Below are 22,120 nucleotides of genomic sequence, written 5' to 3'. Positions count from 1 at the left end.
TTGGAGCTGTTAGATTGTAACAAATCAAGTTCAAAAGAAGCAAAATCTTCAATCAAAATTGGAGAATCACCTACAAATGTCAGCCACATGAAGATCGATTTACATATAATAGAAAATCGACTGAAGACTTTAGAACCACTGGAATATTTTAATAATCTGAAGTTGGCAGACGCTGGATTATATTATTGTTTGGATAAGAACAAATTAAAATGTTATTCTTGTGAGTATACAATCAATGAACTCAGTTTTGAATGTGATATATTGTTACTGCATTACATTAACAAACCAGATTGTAACCATGTTAGACAAAAGGGAAAAACATTTTGGATGTTTTTTGACATGAGAGATACAAATAATAGGCTTCGCACTTTGAAAAAATGGCCGATTTCATTTCTCAACAAGGAAATAATGGCAGATATCGGTTACTATTATACTGGCAATGGTAATGACGATTTGCTCGAATGTTTTGGTTGTAGCAAAACTTTTGGAGAATGGAAGATAGGTGACGATTCTATAAAAGCACACTATAAACTTGTACCTGATTGTTCACTGAATACAAGAAAAGATAAAAGGCAATCATTTTCAAAATTTGACTTGACACTGGAGAGGGATCGAAGGGAGACTTTTAATCAATTTTATACCAATCATAATATGGAGCAAATGATTAAATCAGGATTATATTTTAATATAAATGAATTGTCAGTTGAATGTTTCGTATGTCACTATTCTTTTAATTTTCCAAACAATGAGATTAATGTTGACAAGATACACAAGGATTTAAATCCAAATTGCATGTTTATGCTATGGAAGTTTAGAAAAAACAGTTCAACTGTTACCTCTAAATAAAATTTGGATTTATTAAACGTAAATGATCGCCTAAACACTTTAGAAAATTGGCCTATTTTTTTCATTAATAAAAACGACGTTGCTCGATCTGGTTTTTATCACACTGGATCAGGATTAAACGATATTGTCAAATGTGTTTCTTGTAATTATACTCACAAGCATTTCACCATTGATGACAATCCATATGAAATCCACAAGCGTTTAAATCCAAATTGCCTGTTTGTGAAAATGGAAAATGAAATTAATAACATCATATACAATCCAATTAATTCTAGATTCAGAAATGTCTCGAAAAGGAAAGAATCTTTTAGTAATTGGCCTTTAATTTTGAAGCAAACAGCATCAATGATGGCCGAAGCCGGTTTCGTTTATTCGGGGAATGGCGATGTAGTATTTTGCTATTGTTGCAATATTAAATTATCTGATTGGCTCCCAGAAGAAGATCCATGGGTCAAACATGCATATTATGAAAAAAACTGTTCATATGTTTTACTAGTCAAAGGTGAACATTTTATAACTGAAACCAGAAAAGAAATCAATACTGCAGAAAAAGTCAAAATTGAGAAAGATTCTTACAAAGAAATTGACAATGTAGACGTTTGTAAAGTATGTTTAGAAAAATGTATAACCACAGTTTTTATCCCTTGTGGTCATTCCATGGCGTGTATGAATTGTGCTTCTTCGGTGTCTAGATGTCCTTATTGTAGAGAGTACATTGAACAAATAATAGAAATAAATAATTAACTTTGTTATTTTTGTAAAAATTATTTAAAAATGTGTTTTAGACAAATTTATCCGATGTACCTGAAATAATATAAAATATTTATTATAATAAAAAAAAATAATGTATTCCAAATATGATAGGGTGCTTATGTAATGAAAGTTTTCTTTTGATTCTTTCCATAATCCTTCTTTTATATTATTTTAAAGAAAGAAAATCTCTCAATATCTCGAATCATAACACTCATTTAATAAGCACCCTAGATTGTCTGACATATTGTGTACGAAAATTTGTGTTAAAATTAACATTTATTTATTTTTATTTTAAAATACTATGCACAACAAATAAACATATACGAAAAAAATTATAAATGTAATTACTATAAAAAAATAAAAAATAAAATATTATACAACAATAATCTTATATTTAATTTTTAATATAGAGTTTAAAGGTGTTCATTTAAGTTTAATAAAAATATTTTTGTATTGTGCTTGTGTTTTAACTGCTTTTTCTAAACTTTCAAAGAATATAAATGCAATTTGGATTTATATCTTTGTAAATCTTGTCTACGACAATTCATTTATATTAAAATATAATCCTAATTTAACCATTTGGTCTACAATTTGATACATAGTAAATGGTTTCTCACCGATATTTCTACAAGGTCAAGTCGAATTAAAAATATTGCTTTTCTTTGTATCTTGAATAATCCTGATTTCATTTCGATCCTTCTTCAGTTTCAAAGCAAAACTGTTTTTTCTAAACTTCCATAGCATAAACATGCAATTTGGATTTAAATCCTCGTGTATCTTGTCAACATTAATCTCATTGTTTGGAAAATTAAAAGAATAGTGACATACGAAACATTCAACTGACAATTCATTTATATTAAAATATAATCCTGATTTAATCATTTGCTCCATATTATGATTGGTATAAAATTGATTAAAAGTCTCCCTTCGATCCCTCTCCAGTGTCAAGTCAAATTTTGAAAATGATTGCCTTTTATCTTTTCTTGTATTCAGTGGACAATCAGGTACAAGTTTTAAGTGCGCTTTTATAGAATCGTCACCTATCTTTCATTCTCCAAAAGTTTTGCTACAACCAGAACATTCCAGCAAATAGTTATTACCATTGCCAGTATAATAGTAACCGATATCAGCCATTATTTCCTTGCGGAGAAATGAAATCGGCCAGTTTTTCAAAGTGCGAAGCCTATTATTTGTATCTCTCATGTCAAAAAACATCCAAAATGTTTTTCCCTTTTGTCTAACATGGTTACAATCTGGTTTGTTAATGTAATGCAGTAACAATATATCACATTCAAAACTGAGTTCATTGATTGTATACTCACAAGAATAACATTTTAATTTGTTCTTATCCAAACAATAATATAATCCAGCGTCTGCCAACTTCAGATTATTAAAATATTCCAGTGGTTCTAAAGTCTTCAGTCGATTTTCTATTATATGTAAATCGATCTTCATGTGGCTGACATTTGTAGGTGATTCTCCAATTTTGATTGAAGATTTTGCTTCTTTTGAACTTGATTTGTTACAATCTAACAGCTCCAAATTCTTTGAGGTGTTTCCTTCCAAATTCGACTCAGGTTCTTCTTGGTTGACAGCAAAAGAGTTTATTTGAATGGTGTGTTCGGATGAACACGACTCAAGCGAGATATTAGCGATATTTTGATTGCTAAGTTGACTGCCATTTCCTTTATCACTATTGAAACAAAGCTCTGCAACACAACTATTGCATAACATGTATAAAACTTAAGCTATATTGTAAACTGACTGATGTATAATTGACATGCGTCTACTATATATACTCGTAAAATTAAAATCTGTATTGTTGATCATTGTACTCAAGATATAAGTTGATATACCATTATCTATCTATCAATATTTGTTTATTAAAACAGCTCTGTATTACTTGAGGTTCACTAGACATAATCCTTAATTAGTTTTGTCATAATCGAGTTTAAGGTATATACGTGTGAATAAAATAATTAACATTTTTATTAAAATGCGTTTGAACGTTTCAGAAAATGTATAAATTAAACAATATGTATGTGTATATTTTTTCAAGATAAATTAAATATAGAATCGAGATAAAACGCGCACCAAATGGGTCAAAGGAAAGGTCAGCGAGTATTTAGTAGGTACTTTGCGGTAGACAAAGTTTCCATCTGGTTGAACTGTTTTGGTAAAATTTTGTACAAATTTAGTTCGCGGTTGTCTTTGTGAGGTTGTTGTCATAAAAAACGTTAAGCTTGTGCCAGGATCATCGATTTTTTCTTTTGAAAGATTATTTAAAAATAATACTTAAAATTGTTGTTGAATAACTAGTCAATGTGGTGTTAGATTCGTTGAATTTTAGACATTCCTTTTTGTGGTTAATTTAGTAATAGAGTCACTTGTTCGACAGAAAGTTTATAATTTTATATTCTGGTCTTTAGAGTATCTGTTTATTTTAAATTGTAGCAAATAAAAGTAAATCTTTTGAATTTCATTGTTTAATTTTAATTTAAAAAGGTAGGGATATTAATTTTTTTTTGCCCTTTCACACTTGGTAATATACTCATTTTGTGTATGATATTATATATTTTGGTTTATGTGTCATATCAAAAATAACCATTTATGTATTTAGCAACTTTTTACGTGTTTATAATAGTGTAAAATGATTTATATTATCTTCTTTTTTCTGATTATTTTATATTGAAAATTTAATATGAATTTTATCATTTATGTTATTATTCTAAATTATCACTGAAGCATTATGAAAATCATTCTTTCGTAAACTGTATTACAAACATTTAATTTAAAAAAATTATTAACAGATTTAAGATAGAAAAAATTATTGATTAATCATAATACGATACCAAAATCTAATCAGATGTAATCATAACATACGGTATTTCTTATAATACTATTTATATGGAAACATAGCTTAAATGAGTTGACCTATTATCAGATTTCGAATTAAAAATTAGTTATCTTGTGATAAGTCACAGTTAGGCACAGATTATTATTATTCATTACAGTTGCTTTACAATTAAATTAGTTACATGTTAGAAATTGAATATGATGATACAATAAATTGCCGGACGAGGCCCCGCCGGTCGTAGTGCTCCCGTCGAAATCTGCCAAAGGAATGTGTTTCCTCACGTCGCCGTCAAATCAGTGTTAACAAATACTACCTATAAACAACCCCCCACAGTAACAACATTTATATTTCATCAACGTAGATTGAAGGATCGAAAAGTTTCAGAGTAGGTCCAATAATATCTGAAAATATTTTAGTCTTCAACGAATCTCTTGTTGGGGTGGCATTTATATTAATCTACAAAAACCCGCGTTCACATTCATTTGAAGAAATGGGAAATGTATTGAGTTCGTATCAAATGCAACAGTTTTTTGGATATGTCTTTTCGAGAATGTATTCACAGAATCTACGATTAATTTTTCTTTCATTTAGTTACAGTCTCACAAATTTGTTTATATTGTTTGTTAAAATTAATCGGTTTTGGAATTATCACAATCTTTTAGATAAATTATTTGTGTTTCTGAATGAATTTATTAAACATTTTTACTATTAATATGTTCTAGTATGTAAGCTGTAATCATATTTAGATAGTTGTATATTTTTGTGTTAATAAAAGCCTAATGAAGGCGGTATAGCAATAAATAAATATCTATTTTTCAATTATAACACTTTAAATAACAAAATTTATAGTATTTCATACTATGCGTAACGATAAAAATGGAATATAATAAACATACATATATAAATGCAATGAATTAGATTATCTGTTTATAATTTTATATATTTATAAACAGAGAATGAAATTATTTTTTAAATTACATAAAAGTTTTTTCCTGTAAAATATATGTTCTATATATAGAGATTTAATAATCTGTAAATTTTGAGTTCGTAATTTTTTTTTTTATATTTTTCATTGATGGTATTATTTATTGGAATTCTTTTTTTGATAATCCACATATAAATTGAGTTACTGCAGAAAATATTTTGATTACTAGATATACATAAGTAAGTGCAAAATGGATAAGACAATTATTTTTAATTAATTTGTACAATATATTATACATGTGTTGAAATCAATCTTCTCGAAGTGATACGTAGGCGTTTTGAAGAATCTACTCTCACTAGAATAAGCTTTGCGTTGGCTGCAGAGGAAAGCTTGTGTTCACAAATAAGTTTTGTTTATAATGTCGTTAGCACCCGAGCATATGGTGAAGTGATGATGGAGCAGGTTATGTAACATTAATAGGTTTTTTCAAGGGCCTACCTGTCCGAAGAGCAACTTACCTGTTCCTACCTGCTGAGCCACAAAGGGGAACTAAGATGTCCGTCGGGAACAAATAACCGTTCTTCCAAGAATCACATTTTTTGCGCTAAAACACACTGGGAGACTTCTTTGTGCTCGAGTGGAAATGGAGAAGGGTTGTTGTGTTTGCATTGCTTATGAATACCTACCTTCATTTTTGTTCTTCCTAAGCTTTGAGATTGATAATTGCGGCAGGTAGGATTATAAGTATAGGACCAAATTAAATAATACCTTGCCATTAGTTCTCAAAATGTTTCGAAATATAAAATGTTGTCTTTATTACACATCGAGCTAATAATATTATATTATATGTATTATATAATACGAGTATTATAAAAAGGGTGACTCCAATCATACTACTCCACGGGAGATTTTTGAGTTTATGGATATAGGATTATAAAAATAAAATACGTATTAGAATATATCATTGAATAACAAAGGTATCTTTGAATCTAAAATGATAGTATTTTTTATGATACATATTAAAAGAAACACAATTTTCTAATATTGTATTGTCGTCAATTCGATAGAACCTTGATTAAAATTGAGAAAGTATTAATATTTCTCAATAGGTTTGTTTTTATTTGTAATCGTTTTATATTTCATGTTTTATATTTGAAAAAATCAAATACTCATTTATATAATATATACATATACTAAGCTTGCATTTTAGTTACATTTTTACCTCTTGCATACATATTATAAATGTGTAATATCTTTGTAAAAATTATCTTTTTTGTGAAAAACAATAGAAAATGAATTTATTTTATAGTATACATATAATATATTCTATATATTTTAATATATATTAAATTATGGTAATTATTTAATTAATTATAAGATCATGATTTGCATCACATTTATTTGTAATGCATTATTATTGTATCGCCCTAAAGACCGTCGCCCAAAAGACCATCGCCCATTTGTCCGTCGCCCATTTTGAATCGCCCATTTGACCGTCGCCCAATTTACCGTGTCCCCAAACGAGCCCAAATTCAATATTGAAACTTCGGCACTAATACAAAATATTAAAACTGCAACTCCACTTGATTGGCTCTTTATAACTTTTGATTAATGATATAATAAATATTTCATACCCTTTATGTTTCTATTATATTATTTTGTCATCGATACGAACGTAAATTGCCACGAAAGTTCTATTTTATACCAATTAAGATGTTAAATAACATATAATATGTATATTTATTGGAAAGTGACGCATATTTGCAAATAAAAGATAAATTAGTAAATGCCTAATAATATAAAATCTTTACAATGCTTACAGTTTCTACTTCTGCGTGTGAAACTAGCTTGAGTAAGTTAAAATAAATTATTATAAAATTATTTTACGTATTTATATATTAATGACCTTTAAAATAATTTTGAGAACGTGCTCTAAATAAAATCTTATTTAGAGAACTTGAAAAGCTGACTATGGATATGTTTGAAATGATTCACTTGGCCTTAACATTGATTTGCAGAAAAAAATGCTGGTTATCTATTGCTGCAATACTAATTAATATAAATAATAAACTTTTCTATAGCTTCGATATCATATTTTATAACAGATTTTTGAACAACATGTATATTAATATATTATATAATAGTTTTAGTAATTGAAATATACATTCATTAAAAAATCTTAAATTTAAATAATGCATTGATGTTTTAATTTTATTTTAAAATTTTCAGAACGAATTTCGATAAAAGAGTGTTTAAAATGCAGACTCGAAGACGAAGTGCAAGTAAATCCAAAAATCAATGATCTTTTCTACGCTTGAAATATAAATAAAGAAATAATGTATAGGTAATGAAACCTCCATTTTTATATATTATATACGAACTAGTAATGAAATGACCACCCATTTTTATGTTATGTTGCACACAAGCGATTGTTTATTAAAAGTATTTAATTTTAATACTTAAAAAAAATATGTTCAGAAATAGTATTTATCCAATAGATACTTTTACTTAATATATAAATATACATAGAAACAATTCTAATTATTATGTTCAGTTGAAAAAGTACTAGGTTATTATATTTCGATTTTATTTTAGCTCTCATCATCTCGACTGATAAAGAATATTTTATTTTTATTGTATTTTTATTTATTAAAAAGACAATTTATATCAACGGAAATTTTCGCTAGAATGAGAACTTAAAAAAAAATGTCATTAGTAAATTGCATTATTTTAATACACTTTTAAATCAAGAACAGAATATTTAATAGATTTGTGTACATAATTCTATATTCGCTTCCAAAAATCTTCGTTAAACACATTATTCCCAACCCTACTTCTTTCACACGCGACCATTATTAAACATATCTAATACCGTCGAGAAGGGTAAAACTAATATATTGTCATGATATACGATCCCGGCATTCATATGAATAGTTTATGTGTTATTTGTGATAATTTTATTGCGTTAATGTAAACATGACGCCCTAGTGTGCAAACTATTTCATTTAACTGCACTAGGAAACGCTTGCAAAACTGTATCCTCGTGTAATATTCCATACATTAATATCGTCATTAGAATGCAGTACTTATTAATTTCACAATTTCACTCTTTACAATAGTTAAGTGCAAATAAAATTCTTTATGATTTTTATCAAAAATATACATTATAGTTATATTTTAATAATTATTTAAATTAATGAATTTATATATATCAATTATTATTCTATGAAAGTGCCTTTTTACAAAAAATAATATTGAAATTGTTATGCATTCAAGTAACAATGAAAGCAAATTATAAGTATTTCCAATCGTTAATTTTATTTTTTTGTAGAAATGCGTGAAAATTGATTTTCGGCTTTAAATATGCGCTGAGTTAATTAAATATTATACATTCGAACACTAATTGGTCTTTTAATCAGTGTTGGTGAAAGTGCTTTTTTTATTTTGAATATTATTTATTGAGTGTATAATGAACAGAAAACTCAGATTAATTCTCGTAACCTTTAAAGAACCTTTCGTATCTCAAAACAACTTTTTTTGACCAATGGATCTGTCCCCAACAATGCATGTCCAATGTATGAACGGGCACGAGCTTCGAACTCTTAAATGACACTAAATCATCCCTGCCCACGTTTTGATATAAATCACAATTTTTTACTCCCTAGGAAACCACTAAAAGCTCTCAAGCTTCTGACAGGGATGTATTGTAAATGAAACAATGTATATGTATATGATAAAAAATATATAAACACAAAACTATTTTTGTTAGTTTGTTGAATACAACCTATTTTTAGTAAGTGCTTAAAAATATTGTAGGTCGTTAATTAAAAAATATTTTATTAAATTATATTTTTTAATTGAATAATTTAAATATTTGATTGTGGTTTGTGTATAGTTCTCGAAACTATTATTCTAGATACACAACACCAATCCAATCCAATATTCTTAAGCAAGATTAATTTTGTTATTTTATCGCTACTTATGATCGTCATAAAAATTTCCAAACGTCACTATTGTATAAGTCATTCTACGTCATTTTTTTGTGATTATGTAGATAAGATTATTTCTCAATAAAATAAAATATTGACATATATGACTCATTGCTACTTGGTATATAATTATAATTAAATATTATTACATATGTTAACGTTAAGTAGTCAACATAAATTCATTTGAATTGATTATTGTTATAAATTTAGATTTTTAAAATTTAAAAATCTATATTCTTATACATACTAACTGCTGTTTTTGGTAATCAAAAATAAAACAAGACACAGGTACGAAAACTTATTATATGATATATAATTATGTTTACGAAATAATTATTGCTGAATATTTTTTAAGTAACAAATCTTACAAAGATTTTTTATTAAAATGATTTAATAAGCCTTTATACAATATTTAAAAATAAAAATTAGTATTCGATTCTTATTTTTTAAAATTTTATTATGTCGAATACTATAAATGAAAATTGGCGTCTTTAGACATTGTAAGCCTGAAAACTTAGATTAATTTTTCATATAATGTATTTCAAAAGATAAGTGCAAATAAGATATATTATTATTAAATTGCATATGAAAGTACAAAATACTTAAATTCCATTTAAGTAGAAAGTACTGGTCCAGTGCTGTTTGGTATTTTTCTTCATAAATTAATGTATAACATGCAATAACATCATTCACTGCTCTTGATAAATTTGCAAAAGGTTCCGATCAAATTTAAACATTCAACTATACTTTGGTTAGTAATTTTCTTGCAGTTCTTATGAAAATACATTTTTCTCTGTTCCTTTTGTTCCATTTAAGCTTCATTTCCATAGAATAAAAGTTGATTAAATTAACGAAATCCTAGTAAAAAATGCCTGATCAGTCATATATATTCCAATTAAAAAGTCTATGACAATAAATCTTCCATATTGTTTAAATGTTAGCTTTAAATAATATAAATTGAAATCATTTTAGTTTTAATGATAGCATTAGTTGCCGATGTAAATTTGCTTTAATTATTAGTTATTAACCCTTCAATTGCCTAGTCTTTAGATATTTATACCCACATATTAATGTATGATATTTAAATTTAAAAGCAATAAATGTTCAACGAAAATATTTCTATTTAATGTTGACGTCGATTCCGAAAACTTTTGCTATCGTAGCAAAAGCTGATTAACTGACTAACCAATGGGTTAAAATATCAAAATAATAATAATCTAATCATAGAATGTTAATCTTACCTGAAATCGTTACTACTTAGAGGAAAATCGAATAAGTTCTAAAGTATATTAATTTATATTCTTATGAGAGTTTTGCAAAACTATAAGCAAACGATAATCTAAAGGATCCGCTAAGGTCTTTCGTATTTGTTGTTGATGTTTGTTCTCGGTGCCGTCTTGAATCGTGTGATCGTCTGCGCTCGATGCGTGTGATTGTCTCTGACCTTCTCGTCTCGAATCGCTTGATCGCCTGCTTAAGTGACAAAGTGTCAGATATGTTATAAGTCGTTTCTGTCGAATCAGAGATGCAGAAATTGGTTGGCTAATTGCATCGCTTGCGATGTCCACGACTTGAATAAGTGAAATTTCAAGGTGAATAAGATAAAGGGTAGGTTACAATAGCGGTTTTTACGCGGGATAGACGCATTGTATATTGCTTTCAATACGCAGAAACAGTAGTTTTTCTGGTCATTACAAGCGGTTAACGGGTGTGTCAGTTCAATTACACAATGTTGGTATTAAATAGTCTTTCTTTTTTAACAAAGAAGCTTTCGGTTTTAACGATGGAACGACGAGCAGAGAAAATGAGACTTAGAAAAAAAATTAGCAACTGTTGAATATGGCTAAATATTTAAATACGATCGCGAACATTAATTTATGATTAAAAGAAAGTGCTATGAAGCAAACACTTAAGTACAAACTAAATATTTTAATATGCAGTGTGTACATATTTTTTTTCGTAATATAAATTCGATTAATAATAGTTAATTTAGAGTTTTGTTTTCTTATACATATGTAGGACCATTTATATTCACATATCCTTTGAAACTAAACGTATTATACCGATAATTACTCAAGCTTATGTTTCGTTTGACTGCACGAAAACCATCGGAACCTATTATTTGCTTAGTTAAAGACTTTCTGTAGATCAGCTTTAACATAATAGTAACATTAGTACTTTCATCTTAAGCTATAGAATTAGATTTAAACGTAAATATGTTTTTAGAACAGCTTATTTCTGCTACGATTTCCAAACATACTTTAATCAGTAAGCGGTTTGTTTAGAAATTACATTTGCTACCACATTACTAATTTTTCCGAATATGTAGTTTAAATATTTTTTTGTATACGATACATTCCTTGCAGATTAATAAATTTTAAAGAGATAATGTGTAAGTCATGTTATTAAAAATAATGAAAATTTAACTTTTAATTATATGAGGGCCGAATGAGCGAGTGTTATGGGCTGCTGGCAGGCTCAAATAGTAAATTATCTTCAACCCGGGTTGGATACCCCTACTGTAGATAATTTAATATTTGAGCGTTTCTACGTATCAGGTACTCTAGTGATTTATTTAGAACCATATGAAGTAAATTTTTAATATATTACATTATATTTTTAAACACATTAAAAGAGAAGCGATTTAAATTTTTTATTTTATATATATATATATATATATATATATATATATATATATATATATATATATATATATATATATATATATATATATATATATATATATATATATATATATATATATATATATATACTAAATATATTAAAAATGCATTTCAGTTAGTTGTATGTAATAAAATGTGTATATATTATAGCGATACGAAATACGCCCCTGTAATGATATGATTGTGGGAAACGGTCCATTCAAAATATTAAATTTATACTCATAGACAAGTTGCCCATTGTAATAGATAAAACCTATTAACAGTTTAATATTTTTTTATGAAAAGGGGCGGCATGCCAGTGTTTGAACCCCAACCGACATTCGAATTAAGGTTTATTATTGTCAATCCACAATGGGACCATAAGATCTTTCGCTCTGCTATCTCATAAATAACACTATTTTAAACTAATGCAAACAAAATAAATTACAATGTGTTGTAATAATTGAAGAATGGGTGTTTTATTTTTGCAGTACATCACCAACATTAATTTAAATATATGTACATATGTATATCAAATTTAATCCATTTTAGGAATAAGGGTTGTAAACGTTGATTAAAAAATGTAGATATTTTCAACATGAGTTTTTATTCAATTGAAACAATCTATTACTACAATACACAATTTTTGACCTTGTCCAAATTGTTGGTACATTTTTGCCTATTGGGTTACAATCGAAAACATAGTGAGATTAAATAATACAAATTATACATTTATTTATTTACATACATATATAACAATAATTGATACAAGTTAAAAATATAGACCTTGCAAATATTTGTCGATTCTAAGATTGGTACTTCGATTGAATAATAATTTTATTCGGCAAACATTGGCATATATAATACAATTCTATAAATAAAATAATTTAAATAATATAATTATAATATAGACTCGTTGCTGTTAATTAATTAGCAAAAATATATTCCATATGATTATCAATTTTATAAATAAATATGACTCAAAATATAATTATTTCCATTCGCAAGATCTAAACAAATTCATCTCACATCTTTAGTATTAATATTACATTTTTTCGAATAAATATATACGATTTATTAAAAATATACGTATATAGAATCATATTATTTTCGAATAGATAGAAAAATGATACACTCTATTGGTAATGGTGCAAAATGATATTTAATATTATATTTTAAACATATACATTTTAAATTATATAATACATGTAAGAAATATGTTTTTTATTTGTTATAATATATTAAAGAAGTGGGTGAATTCTTTATTGAAATTATATACTATTATTATAACATATAGTGTAGCAATTTTACGTGAAAATATTTTTATTGTGTTTGGGGTAACATTTACTTACATATAAAAATTATATACAAAAAGGCAATCGATTATATTTTTAATGAACATCAACGATCGTTTGCTTTACTAATAATTATTATTTTTAGCAAATCTTATTAAATATACATGTACATACAAAAACTGTGTTTTGGTACAAAAGAAGACATTTTAAATTTCAATCGATCGATTAGAAAATTATTTACATATATATTACGTAACTTTAAATTATCACACTGTTGAACATATTTTTTTATTGTTTTAAATATATATATTTTTAATAAGCACTTTCTATTTAATATACACGTCATGTTTACGAGTTTTTAAAATTAAATTTTAACAAACAGCCTTAAGGGTTTATTTATTTTTTATTTAAAAATAAGCACCCGACGAATGTAGCTTTAAATTTTCTCAAAAAATTTGTAGATAATGTTTGTTTATCATATATTTATGTATATTCACACTTTTACACATTATTTACACAGCACTTTTGAAACTTTAATAGAAGTCATATTGTCAATTTTAATATTTTGACACGTCCTTTTACTTATGTTATAATAATTATAAAAAAAATTGACTAGTTGTTTTTTAATTATTATGTTTCGCTTCAGTGTAATGCTTCGCGTTATATTAAAATATGAAGACATCTAGCGGCGAACTGAGTAACTAAGTTTTATCAAAGTTACGAACACATTCGCGCGCAGCTCGAGTACAGTGCGTTTAAGAATTATTATTTTAATATACGATTATTATTTTTTAATATTATTTTTATATTATTGTTATTATATTATGTATGTATGTGCGTTCATTTGACGTACATGGACGTGACAGGGTCGCTTGTGGTACTAGATTCAGTAGTGCTGAAGCCGTCCGAGGAACTGGAATTTGTCAGTGCTACTGATGCTGTGCTTGATTCTGAGCAGGTTTGCGAGATGTGAGATGTATGCGATGACTGGCATGTAGGAGATGGCTGAGATGGCCGACGATCATCTTTCACATCTTCGACGGGCAACTGGCCCGTCTCGGCCCGATGCTATGGAATCCATCGCCACCACCAATTTTCAGTCGGAGTTACTAAAAAGAGAAAGAAATATCATTTTATATCAAACTTGACAACATATACTTAATAAACGATTTCAATACTAATATTGTTTTTAAACATTTGATAAAATATAAAATTACCAAAGAAAGCACTTTGACCGTCAGAAAAATCGTATATACGCGTTAAAAGCGCAATGAACAAAAATGGTATTAATCTTTACGACTCGCTAACAAGTGCAATTAATTTGCCACTTACGTACGATTATTTATCTTTCAAATATGATTTTTTGGTCCATAGAATAAGTGTATTTAATTTAGCCAAATCGATCATCTCCATAAACATTATAAATGCCCATTTAATTGTTGATCTCACTCCAGAATACGATTGGGTTATTTTATTTCCAGCGTCAACACCTCCCTTGATTCGATTGTAATGTAAATTTCGGTCTTTTTCTAACAGTTTCTTCTACACTACAATATTGACAGCAGTGTACCAGATTTATATTTTTATACTTAGCGTCAGGGCCGGTACGAGGTTGAGGCGAATGAGGCACTTGCCTCAGGTGAACGATGGAATGGGTGCCGAATTGGTGAAGTCAGTGAATTAAAAAATTTAAAATTAATAAATATATGGAAAAAAGACATTTGAAATTTGTAAGTTTAGCAATTTCATTTTCGTTACACAAATTTAACAATAAAACATTACGTGTAAACCAGGCTTAAGATCACTATCTCGCTCGCACTCTTTAGATAAAATCAAAAGTATATTCATTTACGGTCCTTTTGTAGCATATCTGCGGTTTTAATATTATATATATTATAATTAATTAAAATTATATGACAAAAACCATAGAATATATGGTCTTTTATGTCCCCCTTTCACCGAAGCTTGGTTAAATTCCAACGTTCTTCTTATATGATTCTTATAAGAAGAACGACGGAAATAAAATATGTGATTCCGCTATTGAAAATCGCTGCAATTGGTGCACGCGTATAGAGGAGACAGAGCAAATACATTTTCTTCATCACGACCAAGCGTATATAAGCGCATACAGAGCGCAAATATTATAATTCAGAATTGTCTTCCATCAAAAACCTTCAATAATAACTTCTACCAGTTGCTCCCGACTTGAGACACATGATCTGAACTCGTACACTACGGCAAACATAGACCGGGAATGCAACCGCTTCCCTCTTCCATCTAAGACGTTCAAACTCCAAGTTCAACCCGATATGTGAAGACGCAGACAAAGCTACGAGAGCATCAGATTGCGCGTGATTTAAAAATTGCTACACAATAATACTAATTTATAACTAAATAACTTAGATTTTTATTAAAAAATAATCCCACTGACAAGTCAGTACATAAGTATAGAAAAAAAATTTTACAATATTTTCTAAAATAACATTTTTAAATACACGTTCAAACAACACGAAAATATATTTTATACAGTACCGGTAATAACAAAACTTGAATGAAAAACTTTCAAGGTAAATTATTATCAAAATTAAAAAGTTTCTTATTTACCTAAATACTAAAATATTTGTACTTTTTTTAATTTCCGAATATTTCTCACAGTAAAAAAAAATAAATTAGCTGCGATCACTTCTCGATTTAAATTATTCTTCTTGACTAGTAAATTCGACTTACATAACAGTATATACATCTGCTCCATCCAATTGTTGCACATCACAGTGAGTCATCAATTGCAATAAACCTATTACGTCAATCTTTATTCCCTTTTTAAACCACAGCTTATAAAAACAAGAGTCAAGTGGAGTAAAACGATATAGGTGAGCCGGGTCGAAGGACCGATTTAAAGTTCAATTACTAAGCACTGTGCCATAAATTCATTTCGTTTTGATTCAAAATTGATTTAATATCATAAAGTATTAAACAAAAACTCAACATAAGATTTTGTCATTAACGTTATTTTATAAATTATGCCAAAAGTGTTTTTTCTTATTTTCGTCCATTGCAATCGGTGAAAGCTGTCGCTGTTCGTGTAATTGCCCAATTTGCATTTAAAATATGCTTTTTTATAATATAATATCTCGTATAACCGTTTTGGGGTCAATCTCGGGTTATTATACTTTCATTTTTATGCAGCTATCGATCATATTACTTTACGGTTGTATTTATTACTTCAAAATATTGTTATTTATTGCGCTTCACGGTCCAATCACAAAATGGGGGAGATACAGAGCAGCAGGGGTAGATTATTCAGCTTCCCACATTAACGTACCGGAAATGTTGCTTTAGCACAAATTGACGTTGAGCACATGCACGCGATCAGTTTTTTGTCGATATCCGGTAAGGGATGATGCACACGAATGATTTTACATGAGCTCATCGATTGTTCATGGTACCGTTGTTGAAATGTTGAATCAATTGTCGAGCGAGTGGTACGACCGATTTTATGTAATACATACATACATATATGGTGTGGCTATTTCCGGATTGAAGCTGTAGCCCCTAGAGTCCATATTATAATATATTAAGTGGCATACAATAATTATACGCTCAGTTTCAGCGCATTTTTACAAATACAAACCGTTGACAATGTTTATAGTAAAAACATTTTATAATAATTTGTATTAGTGTGATTGAATGTTTTTTTTTCAGGTAGTGGTCCTACCATCTGGAACAAGTACAGGGTTTACCCTAAATAAACGATATATAAATAATATGTAAGAAGCAGTGGCGTACCGTCTATAGATGCTTTAGATTCAAAACGCCACCAGCATGAACGGTTGATCGCGAGCGACTCAGCTGATCACGTGATCGATTTTAGTTAGCTTTAGTTATAGCTTTTTGAGCCTCGTCAATAATGAGCTTTATATACTACTAATTAATTGAGAGATCATGCACAAGACAACTTCAGCTTTAAACAATTAAAAGGAAATCTGTCACATGTCAAAAGGGTTTGGCGTCAATAAAGGATAATCGTATAGGACACCCAGTATTTCACATAATAATCACAAACCTTCAAATAATTAAATCGAAAATGTATCTAAGAAAGCTTAAAGATAAGTTAAATTTATGTTTGCATTACTTTTTATTTTTAAAATCAAGTATTTTTTATAATTTAATAAAAGTCTAAATTCTATGAATTTAACAACCAAGTAAGGCAAAACGTAAATCAAAATTTTATTATCCAATTTGAAAATCAACAAAACGACAATGATTGCTTTTAGCAATCAAATAAAAATAAGTTTAATAAAATAATCTTTAATTTATTGGTATTATTTTCTATAAAAATCATTTTTACAAAATAATAAGTTTAATAATTTTTACATAAATAATAAATTTAATCAAAAATTAATACGCCCAAAATGTTTAATATTTGAAATATTAAAATTATAAATGTTGTAATAATACATATATTATTACAATATTTATTATTTTTAAATTTAATTTAATAAATATTATTATTATTTGATATTTTTATAGCGACATCTATTATAATTCAGAAAATAATTTATAATACAATATTTCCTTAGCTTTCCTAGCAAAGTTTCAATCCACTAAATAAATATAAAATAAACTGAATACCAAAAGTTCATCTACTTGCCGCTAGATGTCTAGTGCAAAAATATTTTTAATTTGCATATTTTTGTATTGTAATTTTTCAGATACTGAAAATAAAAACGTGTCGTTAATTTTAAAGTTCTCATTCGAAATGGCAGCCATTAAACGTTTGCTATAGTATTAAGCGATATTGTTCGAAACGAAATGACCGCAGTGACGCGCTCTGGGGCCGGGTGCAACTATTATATATGGCTGTGTTTTTAGTGCACCGTAAAACACAATAACCAGACATAATGCACACTGGTCCGACGTTGGCGTAATCTATATTTTTACGATGCAACTTCGCCGGTTTCATATATTGCAGCGATATTCCATGGCGACAGTTTACATTTGCCAGGTCAAAACGCTTTAAGGCCAACTGCCACCGTTTTATGAGCGACAATGTGCGGTGTTTTAGTTTTAAAAATTTCACGTTATATTACAACCGTTTCCCAAGATAATTAAAACGAATTTCGCAAAAAATAAATATATATACTTATATACTAAGTAGAAAAATCTTCATAATTTAAATTAATATATGAAATAGGCCGGTCTTACATACACTACTAATATAACGTTAATAATTTTGAGAGGGACCACACAAAGGCTCTTTTGTGTTATTTCAGATTTTTTCTAAGGGTGTGGGTGGGGGGGGGGGACAAAAGTTGGCTAGTCAGTAGTTGTTTTTTTTTAATATTTCCATTTAATTAAGATTCATAGTATTTCATTAAATGATATGCATTTTTCTGGTCAAATTCAAGGGGCTCTCTTACTTAGAATCCACGTCAAAAGCAATAAAATCGTACCGTCGCAGTGAAAACGCTCGGTAATCTAGCGTTTATATTAAGACTTTTTATAACAATATTACGACTTATAATAAGTGAGAATTAAATATAGCACATCTAAACCGAATTTTGACTAATAAGAGAGCGCAAAAAACAATTTATATATAAATAATAATAATAATAATAATAAATAAATAAATAATAATAAGTGTGTACCTACATGTATATATTACTACATATGGTAAAGTTAAAACCATATATCTTTACTAAATAAATTATATTTTCACTGGTAAAAATATGAAATGTATTCCGATATGATTTCACTGAAATGGCATATTTATAAAAAAAATTTCAAAAATATTTCAATGCCTAGAATTCCTCGATTGGATTCAATTGAATCTATTCATTGCCGTCTAATCAAGAAAATGCAGGCGAATTAGTACCTAGACACGTATTCCCTCGATTCTTCAAGCTCGAAAAGGGACCGGTGGGCGTAAATCAATCGTCGTACATAATTGGCCGGCTTCGACTCGCGAGCGTTCATCCGAAACGATCTGAAGGATTCCACGCATCAAAAGTGAGAGATGAAAATCCGGGAATGAAACTCGAACCGGGAGATGACGAGGAGACGCTCCCGCACAAAGGCCCTTTGAGACATTGAGTAGCTCGCGGGCGCCGGCACAAAGGGCTACTTCAATTCTTGAAAAAGGTCCCCGCGGAACAAGCGGCGGAGAGAGATCACACGGAGAATGTCGTGTCGTCCCGATTGAAATGTCGCATAGAGTCCGTGCGAACTGTCAAAACGCGAATGAATGAATAATAAATGCTCCGCTTTCAAAATAGCTGATGTTGATTGGTTGTACACTTGTATTCCGATTTTTAGGTACAAATGTCACTGATCTTATTAAGATGAGCCTTACGTAAATGATTCACATTCTCATGATCAGTAACTACTTAAATCATAATATAATTCTTGCATTTCAGATCGAAATAGCTATATTGTGATACGGTGTTTTTTTCGTTCATTGTGATACTTTTGGCTATGTGAAATTATTTTTTAAATAATAAATACAGCCTAGGAGCATTTATCCATTGTGCTAATGTTGATACAAAAAATCACATTTCTATTTATTTATTTTTTCATAAGTAGAAAATTTTCTGTCTCAGCCGTGCTCTCGTGGAAATTCGTTTAATCATGAAACGGCAAGGAAATTTCCGTAGCACGTGTGTAATTTTTCCGTCGGAAAACTGCAACGAGTTTATTCATAATTGATTTCTCCGGACGGAGGAAAGCGACGTGCATTTTCATCGCTTATTAATTTATCTCTAACGTTTTCTAGCGATATGTAAATGTAAGTGTTGCGATAGATTTTTAATGCGATACAGGTAAATCGAGATGGATGTATTCATACTTAATATTCATATTTACTGTAGCATAGTTTGTGCAAGCATTCCATACAATTTAATCACACATAAAAATTTAAAGTTTCACTTTTTTTTAAAAGCATGTGTATCGCAGTTTGGATATTTAATGCACTTGATGATAATGTGCTGAAATCTACAAGTAAATAATATTATTAAAATAAGTTTTTTTTTTAAAATAAGGTTTATTATAAACACTTTTCATAAAAATGTTTTAATTACATAAGTATAACGCGATTCAGTCAGTTTTTAGTACCTCAATTGTTATTCTTTAACTTCGGTAAAATAATATAAAAATATTTTTCAATCATAAGTAGAGACGTCATAATTTTTAAAAATGCACAAAAATCACTCATATTTATTAAAATAAAGAGCTATAGATCATTCGCAAATCTAGTGTTATAACAATGGGTTCACACCTAGCTTAAATTTAACAATAAAATTTCGCTTTAAAGGGCGTGCTGCCATTGCGGCCTTCAGATCGATATTTAATAGAAAGAGCGCGCTTACTACAAAAAATGTAATCTTAATATACAAACAACGATACACATTTTAATATATGATTGCTTGGTGGGGAGTAACACAAGTAACTTTATTTTTAATAAATTGCAAGTCATTAAAAAAAAAGCTATATAAATATTATATAATAAACTTTCTTATACTATTATCAAAAACCTTATAATAGCCTACAAATAAATAAAGCAATAAACGAACATTCTTATTTTTATACTAATGCAAGAGTTCAAGTAGTAGTAGTTAGTCATGGGTTAATATATATTTAATATACGGCATTTGAAAGACAGTTTTTTCAAGTTAGTAACCAGTCTCAAATCTTTTAATTATTATTTATTTTTTGTATTTAATTAAAAACGTTATTATTTTGCCTTTAAACAGACCTGGTTATAAATAAAACGAGTAAAAATAGAGCGTGAAAATGCCTAATTAGGATTTTTTAAGACTTCTGAACTATTACAAAGCACAAATTCCTCAAATTAGAAGAAATTGTATTTTTTTAGAAAGTATGTTCCGAATATAGCTCGATTGGTTCTTAATATTCACGTCGGCGATCTTCAGGGCTTTTAAATCGATTGTTCGATTTTTCGAACAATCGATATTAAAGACGTGACACTTGTTCATATTATAATAGAGCAGATCGTGACATCACCACATAATGACGATTAAAGAATTATTCGATTACCCCTGAACGAAAGATTGCTACTTCTAAAACCTGTCATTTGTACTCCGCTGGAATCAACATATCTTTATATATGTGGTAATTTATATCTGAAATAATATGTTTTAAACCAGATTTTCTGGCTGCAAAGTCTCACATCACTTTTTAAGAAACAATAGTTATAAATTAATCTTTGTGGCATAATTTCAATTTATTGTTTAAAATTATTAAATTAATAAATAAGTTCGCAATGTTATGAATCGAAAACGGATCATCTTCGACAGTTTCGCTTTGTTACACACAGGCGTTAAGCTTTTATTATATTCGTATCGAATTTGTCACAATGCCGTGTTCCGTTTATTTGTTCTTCAGAACAATAGAGAATTATGGAAAGAGAGAAAATTTTTATTAAGTATAACAATACGCTTTCGCGGTTGAACGTTAATTAAATCATCTCGAACACATCTCAGTCAGGTCGGCTACAATTGTTTCTCATACAGCTGCATTTTCCACCGGGACCGTTTTCTATTTAACTTTCAACAGTCGCTCCATCGTTAAGATTGTGGCTAAATAGTTTTAGCTTCCGAGGGAATTTTAAAAGTTTTGCGAAATCCATTCATATTTCTCCCACTTTGCGCAAATTCGAAACACCCCCAAGAGAATACACTTTTCTCTCTCAAGAAAAGCAACTAAAAATTACTTATAGTATATTTTGTTGCAAAACGTTTATGTAAAATAAATAATTTTTTCTCAAGCCCAGGACT

The 22,120-nt window shown here is 28.5% G+C and overlaps 2 protein-coding genes across 5 annotated transcripts in view; one reads left to right on the top strand and one right to left on the bottom strand.

Moving 5' to 3' along the window:
- The first annotated feature begins 1,194 nt into the window (after positions 1-1,194).
- Positions 1,195-1,590, top strand: LOC148238881 (baculoviral IAP repeat-containing protein 7-B-like). The gene has a single exon (XM_088205839.1). The coding sequence runs from the start codon at positions 1,195-1,197 to the stop codon at positions 1,588-1,590; it is 396 nt and encodes a 131-aa protein (XP_088061965.1).
- A 12,525-nt stretch (positions 1,591-14,115) lies between these two features.
- Positions 14,116-22,120, bottom strand: part of LOC148238880 (uncharacterized) — a 413,987-nt gene continuing 405,982 nt past the window's right edge. For 3 of the 4 annotated variants that reach the window (XM_088181572.1, XM_088181582.1, XM_088181617.1), the window contains exon 5: positions 14,300-14,437. Coding sequence is in view for 1 of the 4 variants with exons in the window: in XM_088181599.1 (XP_088037725.1) it covers positions 14,397-14,437 (41 nt within the window). In the remaining 3 variants the exon portion in view is untranslated. Of the gene's footprint in view, positions 14,438-22,120 lie in introns of all 4 variants that reach the window. The other variant, XM_088181599.1, reaches the window with a different exon arrangement.

The sequence above is a fragment of the Plectrocnemia conspersa genome, unplaced genomic scaffold (genome assembly GCF_051122295.1).
Source record: "Plectrocnemia conspersa isolate PC_06_02 unplaced genomic scaffold, ASM5112229v1 ptg000001l, whole genome shotgun sequence".
Classification (NCBI taxonomy): Eukaryota; Metazoa; Arthropoda; class Insecta; order Trichoptera; family Polycentropodidae; genus Plectrocnemia; species Plectrocnemia conspersa.
This window is presented reverse-complemented; position numbering and strand designations above follow the sequence as displayed.

Excerpts from the sequence above, each read along its gene's own strand:
- LOC148238881 (XM_088205839.1), top strand. The coding sequence starts at position 1,195 with ATGGCCGAAGCCGGTTTCGTTTATTCGGGGAATGGCGATGTAGTATTT.